Source organism: Vidua macroura, chromosome 5 (assembly GCF_024509145.1).
Source record: "Vidua macroura isolate BioBank_ID:100142 chromosome 5, ASM2450914v1, whole genome shotgun sequence".
Taxonomy (NCBI): Eukaryota; Metazoa; Chordata; class Aves; order Passeriformes; family Viduidae; genus Vidua; species Vidua macroura.
Genome location: NC_071575.1, coordinates 59,645,143 through 59,668,347, shown reverse-complemented (window position 1 = coordinate 59,668,347; position 23,205 = coordinate 59,645,143). Strand labels below are relative to the sequence as shown.

The 23,205-nt window shown below is 36.3% G+C and overlaps 1 protein-coding gene across 1 annotated transcript in view; it reads right to left on the bottom strand.

The window, feature by feature from the left end:
• The window catches only part of COG5 (component of oligomeric golgi complex 5), a 173,601-nt gene that overhangs the window by 35,846 nt on the left and 114,550 nt on the right, over positions 1–23,205 (bottom strand). The window contains exons 11-14 of the mRNA XM_053978240.1: positions 10,529–10,610; positions 8,065–8,269; positions 7,200–7,361; positions 5,062–5,161 (exon numbers count right to left, since the gene is read on the bottom strand). Coding sequence (XP_053834215.1) covers positions 5,062–5,161; positions 7,200–7,361; positions 8,065–8,269; positions 10,529–10,610 — 549 coding nt within the window. The remainder of the gene's footprint in view (positions 1–5,061; positions 5,162–7,199; positions 7,362–8,064; positions 8,270–10,528; positions 10,611–23,205) is intronic.

Below are 23,205 nucleotides of genomic sequence, written 5' to 3'. Positions count from 1 at the left end.
CTACCCCAATCTTAGAAAAAAATCTGCCTAGTTTAGTATGGCCATGAAGCTTCTGGCTTTGTCTGTACTTCAAGCAGACATGAACTTTCTTTGCTTGTGCTCCAGGCTGAGTGTTGTGTTCAGCAAGGTGCCACAGCTGAACTGGTCAGCATGGACTGGAGTGGAGCTAAAATGTGCTCTGCCATCTGGCAACACAGTAGAGTGAGTTTGTGTCTGCCTAAATCATGTAAGCACACAATATCCTTATATAGAAATGTTTTTAAGACAGTTTAATCCATCAGAATTTGCCAGCATAATCGCCCCCACCTGCTCTGAAAAGAAAGTGGGCAATCTCATTTTTACAATCCTGCCTCTGCAAACAGCTCTTTGCTTGTTTATTGGCCAAAGGATAAGGTTGTCTCTGACGATGTCTCTAGTGATGCCCTGTGGTGGGAGGAGTCAGAAGACACAGCCTCCATCAGACAAGGCAGGAAGGATTGCTCTGGGACTCTGATCAAAATTCATAAAGATAGTCTGACAGGATGACTGTAACTCTCGGGAGGAAACTGGCAGAGGTCTCCAGGTTCACAAAGCAGGAGAATCACACCTTCCCTAAACAACTGCATTTTCATGTTCACAGCACAACACATTTCATCTATGTGCACTTGGTGGGTGTGTTAGTGTATTTCAATCCACCCACATGACAAGCTGAATAGAAACAGCATAAAAGTAAGAGAACATGCAGTACTTACATCCAGGTAACTGAAATCATCACTCTAAAACCAGAAAGAATGCAACAAAAGTCCTGTGCTGGGAAGGGACTAGACTAGAGGACCAAAGAGTGCTCTTCCATCTTCAGTCTCTATGGACAATGGATCTTACAATTTATTTTTCTGCTTGTTGGCAAAATTACGTATCTTATAAACTTCCAGAGCTATTAACCCTCAATGCTTCATGACTTCTCTATCAACAGCAAACAAAAATATAGTGATTGCAAAGTTGCAACAAATAGATTTTTAATTATAAAACACAACATTTCAAGTACATTCAAAATTCAGCTCAGTAAATGAAAAAATTACAGGTAATCAACTGGGGAACCAGAGTTTTCTTTCACTTTCGACCACTAGACTACCATTTAAAATTTTTTCAATAAATAAATGAAAAATCTGATCCAAAGTAGCATATTAACAAAACTAAACATGAGTTCTAAAGATTGCAATCAAGGAGGCATCTTTTCCAAAAATTAACAGACCACACCTGTTCCCTTATTATGGAAGATTACTGCAGAGTATTACTCTAGATCAGTGGTCTTTGAAACAGGGCACATGCACCACAAGGATTAGGCAAAACAAAATGGGGTGCATGACAAAAATATCAAAACGTCAACAGTACATGTATAAAAGTACTGTTTTATACAGTACTTGTATAAAACAAGTATACATATAAGAGGGTGCATGCTTCAGAAGTTTATACTCATAGGAATGCATAACCAAAAATGTTAAGATTACTGCACTAGAGGATCCTGCCACACAATTACTACTGCCATGTCAAAGGCATGTAATAAAGATGCTGATGAGTTTTAAGTTCTCTTTTACACTTCTCAGCTATCAGTTAAACAAATGGGTAAAAATATCTCTAGGAAGCAGATTTATGAGCTCCTATCTTTTGTTAAGGAGCATGAATTCTCATAAACACCCCAAATTACTCCACTTTTTTTTTTTTTGTTTTCAGGAAATGCAACTTATTGCCTTCTCACAAATCTCTTCCCTTCACTGTACTTATTGTAAGTATTTGATGAAAGAGCTAATTTTCCTGATGTGGCCAGTTAAACAAGAGCACAACACGTTGTATGTATCACTCAAGACAGATGATTAAAGGTATTTGCAAATGGGAATGGATGACTCCTCTGGAACTGAACAGAGGAGAAAAGTTAGGGTTCTTTTTCATCTAGGCTACCTCACTTGCAAGAAAAAGTGGCCAGTGAACAAAATCTGGCTCAGTAAACAGACCTTTTGTTAAAATCCATCTACTGGATTACAAGGTGCAAATGCAGAAGAGGAAAATTTTGTTCTTATCCAAAACACGATGTTCAGATTTGTTAGTATCTTTTCCAATCTGGAATGAGAAGGATGTGGAAATGGTGACTAAACAGAAATCTGGTGGTGTTTGTAATCATTATGAAGATGTCTGGCCTATCTGTTTTAAGGAAAACATGAATAAGAAGAAACAAAATTACAATGGCATAAAATATACCAAGCACACTTTCTCAGCACCACAAAACACAGGACGGGTGGTGAAGATGAAAGCTAATACTCTTAAATTAACCAACCACACCAAGCATCAGCAAGGGATTGCCTAAAGATGCACCCAACAGCAGAATGTATCTACATAGTGCTGCTTCCAGAGATTATTATCTTCTCTGAACCAGTTAATAAAAGAACAGGTCTCAGATGCAGCAAGTTCTTGATGTGGGGAAAGCTGAAAAGGGTACGAAGCCATAAGTAACACAAACAAGTGTTTTGTATTTACAGGAAGAGGCCATTTTTGCTTTAGGACTGCATGTACAGACTCACAGATACTGCTTTTGCTCAAAGGTAAAACCTTTGAATCTTGAGTAACATTTTCCTTGTTATTTGTCTATTTAAGGATACCTGGAGAAACAGTGATGAAATCTCAGTGAATTCCTTGTTTTGTGAAACTGAGTAAATAAAAACCCTGACATCGACATCAGAATGTCTCAACCTTTTTAGAACTGCACATTTCAGTTTTTCACCTTTCAAATCTACCTGCAATATTACAACATTAAAAAAAAAATTTTTTTTAAAGTCTCTTGCCTCCATCTTCCTTCACTGAGAATTCTGAGATGGTTTTGTTTACTTTTACTTTGGAAGAGAACTCAATTTCAAATTCCTCCAGGAAATTAAATGTCCATCTCGAGCACTGCTCAACTATAGCTATCAGACATGAAGCATCTGAGCGGATATGTTCCATGGTCCCCTTCTCAGCTTCGGAGAGGAAGACTATTGTTGACTCCAAGCTATTGTTGGAGGCTGGATTCCAAGATTGAATTAAGATTGCATTCTTGGCTAAACCACTAAATCATAATGAAACAGTGCTGTCTAACATAGCTCCTATTCTACATGTGGTGCACATTTCAGGCTCAATCTGTCTGCCCAAAAATAGGCACCAAAAAAAGGCTAAATTGTTCCAGATTATATCCAGAGGGCTGGCAAGCATGGCACAGGGCAAGTGGGAGAGCCATGCCCTGCTGGAGAGGCAGCTGGAGGCTAAGAATGATATTTCAGCACTTCAAAGATGCCTCTGACACTTATATCTTGGCAACTGTGTTGAGCACTTCTGGCTTTTAGATTTGTAACGCGTATCAGCAAGGAAAAAATGAAGTTTAAAAAAAGGTAGCTGTGCAATATTATTTTACAAGTTGTAGGTATGTGTTTCAAGGACATTGATGTTCATCCTGCCAGCTTGGCTAATCCCATCACTTAGCTTTTCAGTGTTTCAAGTTTACATTTTCAGTTGTTAAATTCAAGAAGTTCAAGGGCTTACATTCCCTCTTTTCTCCTACATTCTTTTACTTTAAGGTTAGCAAACACAAAGCCACAAATCATATACTTATCAGCTTATTTCTAAGTATCTTGGTTTTTTCAGGGTTTCTTAAGAATTTTCCAGCTGTCTGATCACAAAACGATGTTCACTTCCAAAGAATCCACTGGCCAGACTAACAGAGATGATAAGCACAACCCTGATACTTTCACAGTTACAGCTGAAAGGGCTTTTTTTTCCCAGTTGAATGCCACTATTTGACACTACCCTCCATGACATAAAGACAACAATGTATTTTTTTTACCTATGATGACTCTTACAACCTACTAAAAATCCTCATTTCTGTCATAAGCAAATTTCATTCTGAAAATATGAAGCCATGATTTGGTATCTTTAAAAGCAGACCCAACTTAAGCACTACACTTTAAATAGCTAACAAAATAATGCTAACATTTGTTTTTATTTTAAAATTTAAAATATTCTTTATGGCCTTCATGACTTCTTCACCTACATTGCTTTTCCATACCCCAAGTCAGCAAACTTCCAATTCATCCAATAGACAAGGTATGTGTTACTGAATTTCAATTTTTTCAAAGCTATTCTGAGATGACAGAAATGTAAAAGGTAAACAGAAACCACACTAACTAAATTGCTGCAATGTTTTGTAACCAACTGGTACAAAAAAAAAGATATTAGCAAGCATCTTTCTTTAAATAAAACATAGAGTAAATGAATGTTACTGGAATCTGAGTCTGCTGTCAGAATTAATGTTGTTTATTAAGTGAAAATCTTGTTTACAAATACAAGTAGTTAGTCATTTCTGGTGGGTCTGCATATTGCAAAAATTTATTTTCATCTCTTCATAAAAAAACTATTATAATTTCAGCAACAGTCCTTAGGAGATAATTGTTCATCTGATTTTTTTTTGTATGATGACAACATTGACTGTATTATCCATAGGCTTTTTGGAGGCTCTTACCAAAAGGATATGGCTTTGGGGATCCTTCTATTCAGGTTAAAACTAGACACCACTGCATGGTAAATGATTGGAAATATATGACAAATGCAAACAAATCAAAGGTCAGTTAAATATATGTCAAATAATACATATAAGGAAAAAAATGCCCAAAATTTCTTGCAAGTAATGAAAAATTGTATTTGAATAGTCTAGATTTTAATACCATAAAGATGCTGTACCATGTAACTGATGTAGTATCAAATGTTGGTTAATAAAGAACTGAATTTAACTGTCTTGATTTTGTTTAATGACAGCTACAATTTTGAGTTTTTAAAAATTAATATGGAAAATTCAATTTGGAGTTATACAGATAAATTTTACTACTATCAATAGACTGACTTTGTCTGAAGGCAGAATTTAATTGATCATGTTCATAAATACAATGGAAAGCTAATTGGAAGGCTTTGTCTATCTAGATTGCTTAACTGCTCTGTTCTAAATCTACAAAAGCCAGAACACTGCATATGAAAAAAATCAGTATTTAGAAATTTAAAATTACTTACAAGCTGCTCTGATTTTACACCGTAAAGCTGAATGGTCTTCGCCACATTTTTGGCCACAGCTAAACTCAGGTCTGGATCAACAGCAGCCACATTTAGCTCACTGGAAGCAAAGATTACAAATCTTAATTAACAACTAAACAGTGCTGTATTGAATGCTGTATTGGATCGATAAAGAATTAACTATGAATACACAGTTACGTGGCACATCAATTTAGAGAGAGTAACACATACAACCAAGTCTTTCCACACACCGTAATTCAGTTTACAATTTAACAAGTCATTTGGGAATTTTATGTGCAGTGTTCCTATTCTAGTAAAAATGAGCAAAGTTTAGGAATGACACTTCAGTATGAAATCACTATTAGTAAGCCATTCAAAAATATTGACAGCAATTAACTACATTCAAGCTTTGGCAGCAGCCTTCAAACATTACAGGTGAATACACAGTCATTCAACTCTAGAATTACATGAGCTGTGCAGAAATACCCAGGGGATGCCTTAGCTTGACACAACTAATAAGCTGTGTTTTAGGCAATCCTTTATAGTAAAAGAGGCCCCCAAGGAATGGCAGGGAACAAACGAAGAAGGAAAAGATTTCTAAATCACTTCCAGTATTTTTTGTTCATTAACGTCCCCAGATCTCCATCGGCTGGGGCTGCATTCAAAACTGCTCTGCTGAAGACAGGCAAGCACAAGAACCATCGTGTTGCTAGTGGTGAGGTTAATCTCTCTCAAGAGCTGGAGAATCATTAGGCACCCCAACTTGGAATAATCTTCTCTGAGAACTCTCTAGAACCCCAAACATTATAAGCTAAAGGTCACTCTAGAAAACTCAGCTGAAATTTTCTAATTTTCATGTTGTTTTCCTTTCTCGTTTGCAAGGAGCAATACAGTATCAGTCACCACACCAACAGACATGTTCTGAGCATCTGTAACTCCCAGTCACAAGTACTGTGTCAATATTTAATATTTTATACACACACACACACACATACTGTGAATACTGCCCATCTTTTTTCAAACTTTATTAAACAGAGCAGTCGTTACCAAAACCCTATGAGGGAAAAGGTACCATTGAAAATTTAGGTATCTCATTCTACAAATTCTACCTGGAATAGTCATCTTTACCTATCATCTTGCTGTTTTACTCTAACAAAGTATTTACACCAGGTATTATCACTTCCAGCCAAGCAACTACCACTTCCCTTTGACACAGTCAGGATAATTAAGATACCAGACATTGAGAGTATGTGTAAAGTTTCTCTTCCTGATCTTTTATAAGCTTAAACATTAAAACTTATGTTAAATTTTCGTTTATTCCAGGAAAAAATACAGAAAATAAATAATAAAATATATTATTTATTATAAATAATAATAAAGACGTGCCTATCTTGCTGTATTCAGCATTGGTGCAGCCTCACCTTGAACACCATGTGTAGTTCAAGGTCCCACAATTTAGGAAGAATGTGGTGTTATCTGAATGTGTCCAGAGAAGGGCAACAGATCAGGTGAAGGACTGGAAGGAATGTCCTGTGAGGGACAGCAAAGAGTGTGGGCTTGTCCTTTTTGGAGAAAAGGAGGGGCAGCCTCACTGCCCTCTACAGCTTCCTAAGCAGGGGAAGTGGAGAAGGAGGTGCTGAGCACTCCTCCCCAGCATCCAGTGAGAGGTGTGGGAATGGTTCAAAGCTGCATGAGGTGAAGTTCCAACTCAGCATTAAGGAATCACTTCCATAACAAGAGGCTGGTCAAACCCTGGAACAGGCTACTTAGAGAGGTGGTTGATGCCCCAAGCCTGTCAGTATTTAAGAGGCATTTGGACAATGCCCTTAACATGTTTTAGCTTTTGGCCAGCTCTGAAGTGTTCATGCAGTTGGACTGGATTTATCATTGTAGGTCCCTTCCAATTGAAATATTCTGTTCTATTGTGTCTTACTCTATTTTATCCCATCCTATCCTATCCTATCCTATCCTATCCTATCCTATCCTATCCTAAACTCTGACTTGATTTTTGCACTAATCTACTTTATAATTAAAGAGTAATCAACCTTTTACTGCTAAGGAAGTCTACTTTCTAAAATTGTAAGTTACAAAAAAATACATGTTGAATACTACTTTTACAATGCCTTATATGTGCATACCTGGCTATAGTTTTAATGATGCTGTCAAGCTCATCAGAAGAGGGAGGATTCCGACCTCCGGGAGGAAAGACAAGATTGATGGGGTCAAACAGTCGAGATAAGGATTTTGACAAATAGGCAGCTTCATACTGTTGCAGTGAATCTTTCAAGGCCTTTTCTGGACTTTGCACATAAGGAAAAGTTACTACATTTTAAATTAAAATACACAACAGTATTAAATCTTTCCAGATATACAAACTTTGCAATACTGAACCTGTTTTTCCTTTCTGCTTTTTAAACATATGCATATGAAAAAATTCTTCTGATAAGTCTCCCACTGACTGCTCAGGAACATATTTAAGTCAATACAATTCTCATATAAAATATTCATTTTATCTTACACAAGTCTAGAAGTCCTAACAGGCTTGATAAGCCTGTTTCAGTTTGATCTTTCTGATATCACTTAGATCATGTTTATTTTATGATGTATAAAATAAAAACTGTGAATCATTACAACTGACCATTTGTCACACTCAAATGATTGCAGTGTCATCAGAAGAAAGCTAGTGCTGTTATCACTATACATACAAAACTGAATTTTCACCATTTTCCTATTTTTTCACCCAAAGAGACAAAAAGATAGAACTTGTTCAAAAGTCAGAGACTTTGTGAATCACAAGACAACCCAACACTGTTAGATGTATAGCTTAATGAAAAGCCTACAGCTCTAAAATAGCATTAGAGCAGTAACTGCAAGAGGAGGAAAAAAGCCTTTAAAATTCTCCTGCACTGACAATTTGAATTATAGTAAGTTTAAAAAAAAAATCTGTTTTCTTACAGGGTGCAAAGATTTATATTTTATAGACATACACTTTGTAATACATACTCATAATCTTCATTTTTTTGCATGAATATGTCCTGTGCATCTTCTTCCATTTGTTGTAGTTCAGCAAAAAGATCAGTAGTTCCACTTGTGTTAAAATTCCTCTGAATATTTTGACTATATTGTTGGAGGCGCTTCCACAAGTCATTATAAAGCCTCAGTAATTTAGGGTATTCTCCTTCAAATGCTTGTTTCAAAAACATAGAGGCTGTAAAATAAAGCAGTAAGCAACACACGATGCTAAGTTCAAACTAATTTTTTTATTCCTATAAACCTCTACCCTTGCATTTATATCAATGTTACACAATGTTATCCTAAGTTTAATATTAATAATGGAATATTTATAATTAATTTCAAAGTGACATAACTATAACATTAAATGCACTTGACAAAGGATATAAAGCACCAGCATAAAACCCACAACTGGAAGACTAGATATGAAAAAATTACTTTATTTTGTACAATAAATGTTTGGTACCAAACTTAATTATTATTATCATTTATTCAAGGCCAAAGAGTAATTGGAACTCGCTAAATCTAGAGATTTGCTAACAATATTTTGATGGAGGATAAGTGTGGGGCTGTGGAACTTTGAAGATAACAATTTAAAACAGACAAAGATAACTCCTATGAACTAAAGTCTTCAGAAATGTGATGAGGGAAGCATATGCTTTTATGCACACTTCTTAAAACAAGGTACTTAATATGCAATTCCTAAACTTGTCAAAGAATGACAAAGCCGGCAGAAAAAGCAGCATTATTTTCAGCCTTGAAAGGCTTGCCACAAGTAACAGGAAATGAAACAAATGTACAACTGCTTTAGCAACTGTTAATCTTGATCTAGCATCACTCATATTCTAGAGATTTCCCATTACATTAGGAGATTAACACTGTTCCATTCATTCATAGGTTTTTCAGGTTCCAGACATCTGCCCATTTCACCCAGACTGTGCTTTCAACTCAAATATATAATTTTGAATACTGGAGGATTCACATTTGTTATCAAACACAGAGTTATTTTAGGTCATGAAGCTATGTTTACAAAGACTGTCCCAACCTCACAAAAGCAGATCATTATCTGATATCTAACCTTTTAAACTGTCATAAATTTCTATTTTTACACTATTTTTCTGATATCTTGTCTTCCTCTGATCTACATGATCCACAACCCCACTGATGTCAGTGCATTCAGTCACCAGAAATTTATGTTAAAAATGAACATTTTCATTTAGATGCCTCGCTTAAATGAAAAAATCTGTCTCCCCAAAACTCAGCTGTAGCAAAATAAAAACATCATTCACATCGAACCCCCTCATAAATGTTTCTATAAAACACATTATTAAAAACTGTAAGTAATAAAATAGTTTTGAATAGGTGTTAGAAAAAGTACAGCTGACAAAATGTAAGAGTCCTATCAGTTCTGCAGTGTTGGTCGATCCTGTTAACTGAAGTCATAAATTTACAATGTTAAATGCGAGCGCTGAGAACAGGCAGCACGTGTTCAGTTTGAGCACAGGAGGCTCGGGGTATGTACATGCTGCTCTTAAAGCAATGCTTAAGGCAAACAGTAAAATTAATATGGTTTAACACAAGAAGAATACATTTTCTTTTGGGATCATCTAGTTACTTAGCAACCACTGAGTATGAATCCACCAGCTAGTTCCCCAAAATTATACTGCTGCTATAAAGCCTGGAAGTACCAAATTTTGAAGGGCCAGTGCAATAGCTGAGATCACAAAGATAAATGCACATCTTATGCCCTTCACTTCTGTGTGCAAAAGATTAAATTTAAACACTCTATGCAAATGTGAAAGATATATTTATGAAAGTACCAAACTCACCTATGATCCAACTGCATGCTGCATTAGCATGTTCTGGTAATAGAACTGTCTTATGTTTTACACATGATTAATATTTAATATCCTTGACTGTACTGGCTATTTACATATTACACATGTAGATAAAATTATGTATAGTCAGAACACCAGCTGTTCATCTGTATTTATATAAGACAATTTTGAAGTAAGTAAAATCCTGTTGTTTATAATGGAATCCAAAAAATGACTGAAATCTGATTTTTACAACCAATCAGTGTTTAACAAAAAAAGACTAAGAATTTATCTTTAAAATCAAATTACTAATTTTGAATTTGGCAAACCCACTTGCTTTAGGGAGTATAATGTACCATTCCAAACATTTTTACCTCCACTCACAGTTAGAAAAATACTTATTGTTATTAGATAACAACTACTTAATGAAACAGAAAATATTTCTTTTTGAAATTTCAACCACAGTTTAGGAGGATCCTGTCTGGTTACAAACCCAGAAGTTTTAAACACACAGACCTTGTGCTGAGTGAACCACTGCTATAGCTCTGGTAGAGGAGATACTGAGCAAAGGACTTACTGAAAAGCAAGTTTCAAAATAATTACAGAACACATTACAATCATTTATACTGAATACTTACAGTCTGTTGCTGACTGAAACTGAGAGGAAAGTGTCTGGGTTACTGCAGTCCAAAATTTGTACAAAATATCAGACTGGCCATCCTAAGAGCAAGGGACAAAAGGAATACAAGTTTCAAAACACGCTCTTTCCAAAGAATCTCAAGCGATGCAAATGCTTCCAGTCAAAGCTGCTCCTCATCACTGAGAATAAAAACAAAGTAAGTGAAATCTGAGAAGTTTTCCTCTGGTGAGAGCTAGAAAAACTATTGGAGAAAATAAAATAAAAGTTTCAGTCTTGTCTTGACTTAAATATTTTCCTCCAAGTCTGATCAGAAATGCTCCCAGCTCTCCAGGGGTGTGAGTGCAGCCCGAAGCAGCACACCTCAGGAGACGTGTTAGAAAATCTCTTTGCGCTGCAGTGACCTTCCCATTCCGTGGGAGTTCTCGTGCTGGCTACACCACAGCAATTATTTACTGCCATTACCACGCGCTGGCAAACTCCAACCAGGGACCAAACCACTCTGTGCTGCACACAGAGCAGCTCCACTTCCCAAAAACATAAAACACACAAAAATACAGTGAACCTCACAGCTGACTCTTCACTGCCTGGTGCCAACATGGCTTGCAGTCAGAAGTGGAAACAAGGGAGCACACCAAAGGGAATGTGCAGGGGCAGGCTGCTTCCCTACTGCCCCCAACATCTGGCACTTAGGGTCAAGCATTAAAGCATGATTTTTGATCCCTGTCTGTCTGAGGTAGAAAAAATATTCCAGGAGATGAGGATGGGTATCCTGTCCTGCCTGCTTGTTAAGACACTTGCAAGACTGTTCAGTATTGTCATGGGAAGAGAAAACCTGCTCTGAACAGAAGGGTTTTCTTCCTTGCATGGTGTACATGTCATCCCTTGACCCAACTGCTGCATTGACCAGTTCACTATAGGAATGATAACCAGAAAAGAAAAAACATGTCAGCTTAACTTCTGCACTACCCAGCAATACCAAAAAAGGAGGAGATAATCTATTAAATTTAAAAGTCTCACTAGTCCAAAATGAATTACTATTACTTAAGATGATAAAGGAAAAAAAAATTGTCTCTTTTCACTAGCAGTGGCAATAATGGGCAAAGCAACAAATGTCTTTACAACATCATTCATTAACAAGTACCACTGCAATCCTCTTGAAGATCTGTTCATTGAAAGACTGCAAGCTCAAGCTCAAGTTTCAGTTAAAAAAAAATCATCTTGAAGAATGAATAGAAATTCTGAAAATCAGTCAAAGGTATAGTGATACATCTAAAAGTAATGAAAAAATAGGATTATCATCACAAACTCTGCAATTAGATGAGGAATTAATCCAACTCTACTCCTTATCTCTAAAGATAAAGAAAGGTAAAGTTTATGTGTTAAGAATTGAGAGAGAACATCATTTATGCTGTTGGACTCCTAAAATGTATGATAATTAACACTGAATGCTAAAATAAACTGGGATTATGGAATCTCATTTTTGTGTGCTTGAGGACAATGATGGATTTAGAAACTGAAGTAATCTATTTTAGAGCTATGTTTGTATTTTCTGTAAAATTGTACTTGACTTTCATAAATGTGCAAAGTAAAATTAGAATATCAGAAAATTATTCAGAAGGTTCACTGCATAAAATCTCTTTGCTTTGATAAATTTATTGCGATAGCATAAACGTGAAATTACTTAATTCTTTATTTCACAGTTTCAAATTTAGAACATGAAGACTACTATAAAACAAATGGCCTTTCACATCAAGTATAAATAAATCGGTTTTCATATTCTCTATCCCAGCCCGGAACAATGGTTGCCTATTGAGCATAGTAACTCAATTCAAATTCTAAATAATCTAATGGAGGTGGAAAAATAGTTAGAGAGCATTTTCAAACAACTCTTTTTTTTGTGTGCAATTACCATCTACATCTCTGTCACTGTCTTGGCAGAAAACACAGTGATTAAAGGGTCCAGGAAACAAATATGGCATGTACCCCTCCCCATCAACATTCCGATCTTAATTGTCAGATTCAACATGGTGACAAGTAACAGTTACATGGGATGACGCTTTATGTTGGGGAAATATGCTACTTTTCCATGTATCTCTACATACATATTTAATATAAGGTCAGACATACATACATATGTTCTCATGCACACATTTGTTTAGGTAGCCACAGCCATACAAATTAGCCTCTGCTCATTAGCCTGTGTCTTCTGACCTGGGCGAATGGTTGTACATTAACGGTATCAGAATTTTGTAGGGAAGAAGGCCCTCATGGCTCAGCTAGCCAACTGTATTATGTATGAGGAGACACAGAAGGGAAAAGCTTTATGAAAAAGTCAAATAACATTTCCTACTGACTGACTACTCAGTCAAAAATGTTTAGGGGAAAAAACAAATGCCCTGTTTTCGAACTAACTAAAATCACTATCTATAGAGTGCTGGTTGCTTCTATAACATATGACACAAGATTTCTGTTTGTCCAGTGCTGAGATGCAGTCTCTCTGGAGGTGAAATACAGCTGCTGATTAATAGCACAGAGAAGACCATGTAAGAGTTTGTGGCAGGAACTAGAGAATACTGTAGCCTACGCGTACACCAGGGGGTATTTAAGTGGGTGGACTGTAGCTACCAAAACTGGAATACAGCAAGGCATTAGCATTAGATACTCCTGAGGGAGTAAAAAAGTGCCATATGCAACCATGAGCATCCAGAAACAATTCAATTTGCTTAAATCTGTAATTTCTTTTGCTTACACTTTAATTCGATATATTACTTTTGAAGGTACATTTGAGTCTCTCACTGCTTGTTTTTTAATTTATGTATTCTAATAAAGATTAGATTTATGAGATTTATAATTTAACTGCTTAAAATGTAGCATGTAATTCCATCTGACAATAATCAACACTAGAAAATTACAAGGAAAGGGTAGCAAAAGGAGTGTTTTTCTTCAGCAGGAAATTAAAGGAATGTCCCTTGTACTGGACAACTTCTTCAAGGACTTAAAAAGATAGGCAGGATGAAGCTGGAAAAGGCAGTTCTGCTTGCCTGAAATGTACACAGCAAATCTACTGGCTCATCTTAATGTAATGGGAAGTTTACAAGCCTTCTCCTGTATGCTTCACATGCAGCATTGTGAGCAGCAAAGCACAGTATCAGATAGTAACTGCTCTTTTGGGCCTTTCGCTTTCAGAAAATTAAAGTCAGCTAGCTAAAACTACTTTCTTCTCATCTTCCCATCTGTAAATAATGAATATAGTCCTCCTCCACACTTACACCAAATATCCTCAGTGGTAGACAATGTATAGGAGCATTGGGTGCATCCACATTAGTGATTCAATGTGTAGATAGGGCTCTTTTAGGTCCAAATCTGTCTTGTGTCTAATACTTGTCTTGCAGAACACACTGAAGTGTGCTAGCAGACAAACTTCCACTATTCAAGGAATACACTACCTCATAATTAGTTTAAAAAGAACCACTTCTGCAATTAAACAGCTTTTTGCAGCATATCATCATATAGCTCTAAAATAATCCACAAGGATGTACTAATATTTCTATCAATTAATATTCTGAGACTTTAAATCAGAAATTTTCCATTTCTCTTGCTTCTGAAAATGAAATAGAATTGGAAGATGTTAAATTATTTACACCCCCTCCAAAATAAAAATGCTTGCTTTGAAATCTAGTCACAAGCAGATTAACATCTTGTGATACAATCCCTTGTAGCAGGAGCAGCTGACAAGATGAGTAATGAACCGCATCCGATTATCTTTTCAGCTCTGTAGCAATCATTTTCCAACAGCTTCCTATGCCATAACCAGCAACACTGGAAAAAGGTCACCATTCTGTCATACTGTCCCCTCACCCAGTGCACGTGTTTAACAACACAGAGAACACATAAACCTTTAGAAGGTAAGAGGTATTATTATCTGGCACAAAGCTGTTTCAGGTGCATACTGCGCACATAGAAAGCCTACATAAAACATCCATACATAATTGAAAGTCTCCCAGAAGTAAATTATTGCACTTCAGCATAAAATAAAATGTTATTTCCTCTTGTCATGCGATATGTTTTTCCTTCAACAAAAGAACCTTAACTGTAATTGATGGTACCTAAAACTCAGGATAGGCAAGATTCAGGTTGACATATACATATTTTCCCCATCATGAAATATACCAAATTAAAACTATGAACATTAATTGCAAGCAATTGTAAGACTATAACGGCAAACGAGAACTTTCCTCCCAAACCAGATCCATTTAACGCAGCATTTTTGAATGAATGGTACTGTCTGCTCACAGCTTTATTTTGATCTCACAGCACAGAAAATCTGCACATAAATTATTCTTTTACCCCTACAAAATGGTGGGGAAGCAAGATCAGCCACACACATTAGGCTACTTTCTAATAAAAATCTTTTGTGAAAATGCTCCAATGCCTAAAGCACACTTACATAAACTAGTATCTACCAACCCAAACTGCAAATTAAAACTACTGTCACTATTATTTCTGTGACCAGTGACCACTTTATTCACCAAAACTGAACAGTTGAGCAGGCACTTACATAATTTAGTAGCCCCTATGCAATTCCTTCGGCAGTGCAAGACAGTTTATATCTGTCCTCCTCTTGTTAATTCTTTATTTTCAGAAATGAACTCAACAACTGCCCAGTAACATACACTAGGGCGACCCTCTGTAATTCTGACCTGCTGGACAGCTGGCCACAACCAGGGAATGGAAAAATATTTTGAAAGATGTATGGACTACTAGCACTTAGCTACTTTAAACTATATTATTTTAGGTAACCCACTTGCATCTGTGTAGAGTAAAATAGAAAACCACAACAACCAGACTGCATTCTGGCCCAGCCACTGTAGTCTTCCCCCTTTTTCACACTGTTTAAAAATTTGGTACACAGTCACACATAATATTCACAGAGGAATTACTTGCTCATGAAAATTATACCCATAATTCAGACAAAATATGTCCAGCAGGCTAGACCACAAATGGTGATGTATTTTCTCAGCAGTGAGGCTCACAATATTGTCTATGTGAATGGGACAAAGTTTATCCTTATTAAAATCATAGATGGAGGTAGTTTGACTTCCATGGTATATATTATTTATGTGAAATTAAAAATGTGCTTAACTGCTTTGCTGAATCAGGGCCATAACCAGCAATCCACTAAAAATATTTTCACTTTGTGTAACTATTTCATTTCAACTATTTCCACAAAGTCACTATTGTCAATACTCGGCACAAACAGTAACATTGTGCAACTTTCCCATAAGAGAGCAGGTTTTAGATAAAACGTCTAAGGGAGTACAATAGAACCACAGCGTCACAGAATTAACTAGGTTGGAAAAGACCTTTGAGATCATCAAGTCCACCCTATGACCTAACACCACCTTGTCAACTAAACCATGGAACTGACTGCCACATCCAGTCTTTTTTTTAAACACCTCCAGGGATGCTGACTCCACCACCTCCCTGGCAGCCCATTCCAATGGCCAATCACTCTTCCTGTGAAGAACTTTTTCCCAGTGTCCAGCCTAAACTTCCCCTGATGCAGCTTAATAACACTGCATAAGGCCAGTGCCAGGAGACATTTGGACATTTAGTTCTTCCTGCTCTCTCTCCCAAGAACTCCATAAGGTTCCTGTCAGACCATTCCTCCACATTCCTCTAGTCTCTTGAAGTCACTCTTGATGGCAGCATAACTCTCTGGAGCATCAGCCACTACTCCCAGTTTTGTGTCATCAGCAAACCTGCTGAGGGTACACTCTGGCCCATCATCCAGATCACTAATAAAAGTCTTAAATCAGAACTGGACCTTGTATTGACCCATTGTGGGGGTACATTACTGACCACCTGACAGACTTTGCACCACTGATCACTTTCTCAGCCTGGCCTTTCAGCTGTACCATTCATGATTAATGCCACATTGATAAAAAGTTCTCACAGTGCAATTGGGAGAGCCTGCAGACTCAAACACTCTCTATGCAATGACTGGTGGTAAGGAAAGGATTTAGATCAGTACTCTTACTGGTATGGAATGAATGAGGGGGGAGGGATTTATACTTGTCTATTATTTTTTTTTTTAGTAGCCCTTTTATCTTTAGTGCATGGTATTACAGCACCTAAGCAGACTTGTTAATAGTGTGAAGCGACACTATTACTCAGATTGATGCATTGACTGCATAGATTTGAAATTTAGATTTGATGTTGCCTGCTCGCAAGATTACAGAAGAAACTACAGCCTGACACGATTCATGTGCTAAACCCCTTCTCACTCACATGAAAATGACTCGTTTTCCCAGTTCAAAAAATATAACCCATTTTCACTAACAGCTCCTAGTAAGTTAATAAATGACTGAATAATAGTGGGCTGAGTACCAGTATCATCAAAGGACAGATATTAGAAGATCTGTATTCACTGGTACTATATAATAATATTAATGCTAAAGCCTGGAAAACTGATTTCAAGTCTCCTCAAACACAAAAACAGCTTACCTTACTTAAAAACCCATATCAAACTACTAATTAACTTTGCTGTTACTGAAATGAAATTAAATCTCTTTAGCTCTGTTCTTATTATACTATTTAGTATCTGACATTAAATCTAAATTCAAGGAACGAGAATGAAAGTACCCCCCTTCTTCAGTATTAGACAAGAATGTAAGAAGATGCTGAAAGGACATATATTTATTTTTACAAATGTCTCTATTTCCTCCACACTGTAAATTTAGAACTTAATGAGTATAATTTTCCATCTGTGAATTATCATATTTGTGTCTGTCTAAAATAGCTATTTTAACATTCAAATAATAAATCTGACCCACTGAATCTAAACTGGCTCCCCCTTCATGACAACCATTTCCAACTTATTTTTCTCTGTAGAAATTTTGATACTTTGAGTAGAATGTGAAAAACATCTTTATTGTGAAGCCTCTTTGAAATGTAAAACAATATAGTGAATATTAGCATGCAGCTAGTTGCTGCAGGCTCCTGAAATCAGGCTTTGCATACTAACATATACAGTGTTTTCTATCTGTAATCAGACGCTCCGCCATGGAGAAATACGGGACTTGCGAATGATGCTCTAAAAACAGAAGACGTTTAAAGGACAGTCTAAATATTTTTTCCACCAATAAAGCAACAATGCAAATGATTTAACAATTTCGTACGACAAGATCTTATGGGACAGAAATAAGGAAATCTATTTGCACTATTTCTATAGCAACATAATTGCCAAATGTTAGACTGTGAACAAAAAGCCATCATCATCAGTAGTGCAATTAATCAGTAAAGAAAAGACAAATTCTGAGTGTGTTCTCAATAAGGTTTTTCTATATCCTTAAAGTAGTCAGGATTAAATTTCTTCAAATAAGAGTGAATTTAAACTTCTAATGTTGTTTATATTGTACATTACAGGTGCAGAGATGTCAATAAATGACACTGTGATTTTAAAAATGACTTTGTTTTTTTTGTTTTACTGCAGGGCATAGAATTTCATTACACTGGGTTGATCAGTTTATATCCAAGGTGTAATAGTTTCTAGACTTCCAGCAGTAGTGCAACATTTGAAAAAAGGTCTCTTTATGCAGGTGACAAAAGAAACAGAAGCTGGTTTGCTTTATTTCCCAAAAACCTTCTTGACTAGAAAATAAAGTTAAGACTGTGCATTTCATGGAATATTGGAATTCTTAAGTGATTCTGTAGAAAAACTAATTTGTAATGAACCAAAATACCTAGATATTAAACAGTGCCCTATATCTTCAAAACTACTTAAAACATTAATTAATCCTTCCATATTCCTGCAAGATATGCATCAACTGGAAAGAAATGAACTTAGTATTCAAAAGCCAGTAACTACCCTAGGGATTTGACAGCTTTCTTCTACCCAGAGAAGTGATTTAGTATGTACAGCTTCAATTCCAACTATGCTTTCACCTTGACTACTCCATATCCCTTCCAAGGATGAAAGGATGGTTCGTTACCATGTCCACTCAGCTTGGAGCTGTTCAGGTAAGATTGACAAGAATGATGATAAAAGGCGGCACTTCTGGTAAATGCATTTTTTTTCCAATGGCAAGCTGACTGAAAACCAACTGACTTAGTAATTTGCAGTCATCACTGATCTGCAACTTGCACAAACACCACCAAACCAGAAGTGAAAAAGAAAAAGTCATTATTACCTACTAACCCACGCAACCTCCACACCATCCCTTTTCTTCACAGTTGCATATGTCAGAGAAACGGAATTAAAATTCTACAGAAATCGTAGTGTCATTAGAAAACCACTACACAGGCTCTGACCCTCCCATGTGAATTAGAATCAAATTACTTTTAGTATGGCTGCCTGGGCACACAGATCCATTCAAAATGAGAGTTGGGACTTTTAATTGGTATGATCTTCTTGGCTCTTTAAGAGTCCTCAAAAATCCTGCAAGTGAATTCAGCAGGGCAATTTGTAATCTGAAACAAAAAGCATTTTTGATATTTTGGGAACCAAAAACCTGTTCATGCATCTGGGTTTAGATCTTCACAAAGTACCTCATTATTGCTTAAATAACGAACAGAAATCACAGTAGAAATGATGTGCAAGTAATCCAATTCTGCTTCTACAAAAGCGACTGAAAAATAAATCATATACTTGTAATAATTGGTGAACAGCATACTATTTCTGAATTCACATAAGACAATAATTAGATTATTTTTCAATATTTTCCACTTGGGATTATTTTTTAATTGGGTCAACTGAATGTGAATATGTGATGGTAGATGTGAATAATTTCAAAGCAGCAACATTTTTAACAAGTTTGGATGGGAGCAGAAATAAGAAGGTGAAATGGAAGTACACTCTGTCAATAAATATCTATATTTTCCATTTATTTTCTTTATCTTATGTAATGCTGAGGACATTTCTTTCTGTATCGTTAACACCTCATATTGCCAGTGTTGACAACTCAGGAAAAAAGCCTGCTTACTCACCAAACATTCATCAGCAGAAGCAATGATAAGAGCCCTCCAGAAAGCGCATAATAACACTCCCTAGAACTCTCAGCTCACTTTTTTACCCGGAGGCTTACGTAAAGGACAGGGTTTGTGATGTGCCTTGGTTGCAAACAGGACACCCAAAGGCGAGCAAGGGCAGCTCTGCCTGTACCTTTCTGCCCAGCGGAGAGACCCAGCTCATCCTTTCTACTGTCCACCCCAACCCCCGTCAAAAATGATTTGCTGCTTTTCAGGCTGCTTTTCTCTTGGCAGAGCTGTTCCCTGATGCCTACGTAGGAGTGAAGGAGCCAAAATAGATGAGGATCAAAGATCATTTTCGACTCTTTTACAAGGGGCTAAGAGGGACTCTAATTAGGAAGGTGGCTGTCACAGAAAGATATGTTCGGCTGCTATTTACACTGAAGTCAATTGTAGTTTAGGCATTACAACAGCCAAGGAAGGATTAGTCACTACACATTGAAAGAGAGAAGCAATAAAGCAAAATAAACTGAAGTAACCCATTAGCTCTCTGAAGGTGAATTAAGCCATTGAAAGAAGTGATATAAGTGACCAGTCATTAGGTGAACAAAAATATCAAATTTACATTATTTAAATCTTATCTGTAATTTTAATTTTTACCCTTAAAATTATGACAGCATTAACCCTATCTTTTTAAGAATGTATACAGTGAAAGCTGTATCCATTTTCCCCAAAACTAGAAATCAGAACGCCATGAGTTCTGAATTCTTTTAGCCCTCTTGAACTAAAATCTAGTCATTAAAGGCTTTTTTTTCGTACATAAAACCCACAAAATCTCCATTCAATTGTATTTCTCCTTTAAACAGTTAATAGATTTATTAAAACATTAAATCTGTAATTTAAATATGTAAACATTAATAATGAATCTGTAGTTCATGACTAGTATGAAATGAAGCCATTTTTAGAAGGTACTACAAGTGCATGATTTCTTTTTAGAATTGCATTAATTTCATATTGCAACAAAGGAAAAACACCAAAATCTAGATCTGCAAAGGGAAGGAGTGAAAAAATATAGAGTATAAATTTAATGTCCAGATTCTTCCACGATCCTTATGTAAACCTGATGCTGTTATTTAACTCTTGGCTACATCTAAAGCTGGTAAAAATTGGAGGTGAATTCTGTAGGAGAAACCATAGGGTAGGAAAGATGCAGGTGTTGTCATTGCCTTCTTGCTGAACTGCAGAATTTAAAATTTTCCAAGTTCTGTACCTCAGCTTCTTCACCTGTCAGGTTTTGTTTCCTTTTTTTTTTTTTTTTTGAAAAAAAACCCAGAGTTTTTGTGAATCCTTTAATTAATTACCTAGTGCTTTTAAAAATATGTTTTTGGATACAACATGATACAACAGTACTAAATATTATTATGGTAACAGGTAATTAGAAAGCTGGAAAGGACATGTTTGAAATCATAATACAAAATTAGAAAAACTGCAGGCTGTGATATCTGTGAAGAGAAAGACACAAAAAATTCCCAAAGGAAAAACAGAATGATGACTTAAAAAAAAAAAAAATGGCAAGTAGCTTCCTTGCTATTAAAGGACTTGTGCTTTAAAAAGGCTGGATCTCCTCCTCTCTTATGCTTCCTAGGATGATACTTGCACTGCAGTAATCAAAACAAGGAAGCAGATGGACAGGCAAAGTGGTACTGCAGCTGCTGCAGAAGATGACTATAATAATAATGTTGACATCAGTAACAGTAATTAGTGCACAGACTGTAGAGTGGATGATTCGTTTTCCTATCTTCTGGAGTGGGCATGCTGCTTTAGCAAATGAGTACAATGTTAGTACCTTTGGCTTGTTTTGTTAATTTGCTCAGTTTATTAATGAAATTGAATACAATACAGAAAATTCAACTTCTCTCCCTCTCCAGAACACTTGCTGAGGAAAGCACATTTCAGTTTGGTTTAACATGAGATGAAATCTTCCTTAGTAAATGGCAAAATACCAATTTCTTATTTATATCTAAAACAATTCATACTCTCCCATACAGCCATCTGTACTTACACTCCTGAATTTCAGCAGCATGCAGTACGTGTTTGGTTTTGCCTGAACAACAGCTCTATCCTTTGGTATGACCTCACCCCTGCAGCCTAGTGCCACACCTTTTTCAAGAGACACAAGAACAAATGGTCTAACTGTGAGAATGTCCAAGAAAAACACGATGCTATACTGAACCATTTCAGGCAAGAAGTAAGTCAAGCATTCAAGCATCAGTGCCATCAGCAGTACTGTGCCATGCTGAGAGAATTCTGCTAGCAGAACATCAGATAAGGATGTACAACTCCTCCTTAGCTGCCCCACTGAGAATGACAATGTCCAGCCTGGCACCATACTATACCAAAACACCGAAGAACAAAGTAATCAGAAGAGTGAAAACTGTGGAAAAATAAATAGTTGGATTTTATTTAGAAATAAAACTTTTCACTTAGAGGCAATCATGCAGTATGAACATTAAGGGAAGGAAGGGTAATCAGAGAAATCATGGAACATGCTTAGCATAAGACAACCCAATAAGCCTTTTATTTTCTAATGAGTCTTTCCTTATCCTACTTCCATTGGAATTCATTCTCCCTGTTCATTTAGCCTCCAGGAAGATAAAATATTTCTGTTGGCTTCCCTCTATTATCAGCCTCAAAAACTGGAAAAACTCCCTTTTCAGTTGTTGAAAACCTCCTTTTCAAGTGATGCTTTCCAAGAGGGAAGAGTGAAAGTCAGAAGCATGGGCACAGGGTGGGAGTCACTCATGAACACCAACAGACCATTCACCTAAGCTCCGTTTCCATCCAAACTCTTCCTTTCAGCATTTCTGGTCTGTCTCCAGGTTTCTATGTTTCTCCCTAAACATGCTGAACCACTGAAGGGCTGATCTATCCAGGCAGCAACAGATTTTTTTAGCCAGATTAAACATTTTTAAATTATGAAAATATGCTAAAAGTTTATAAATTTTTGAGGGGGGTTGTGGATTTTTTATTTTGGTTGGGTTGGTTTTTTTGTTGTTGTTGTTTGCTTTTTTTGTTGTAGTTTGCTTTTTTTGTTTGTTTGTTTTAACACAGAAAGAGAAGCTTGAAGTGCCTCATAGAAAAATGATGCTCTGTGCAACATCTTCTGGAGACAGGCTTAAGAGACAGATAAAGGCTGTATTTAACCTTCATTATTTGCTTTCACTGGTGAGAAGACCACGTTTGCATATGAAGAGCTTCCCCAAGTTATTTCAAATATTAAGTCTGTGTAAATTAAAAATCCAGTTACACACTTGGAAAGAGATGGCAGCAGGAACATGTCTTTTGTTTTTGCTCTCTTCTACTAACGTAGATGAGACAGTTTCAGTAATCCTGTTCCTACCACTGAAGGAGACCATTAATCAAATTATTCCAAATATGAATAAAAAACAATGCAAATGAATGGAAAATAATAGGTATTCAAAAGAACAGCCATGACTATTTTTCAAGGGAGAAATTGTCAAGAAGTGAGAAACAGATGGCTGAAAATGATAGATGAAGACACATTCTCCTATGCAAAGTAACAGATTTAATTAATTACTCAAATCACATGGAATTATGGAATGACATTAATGATCCATACAGTGGTGCCTTATCAGCTCCCTTTTAAAGAAAACAAAAGAAATTACAACAAAATGACATGTTTAC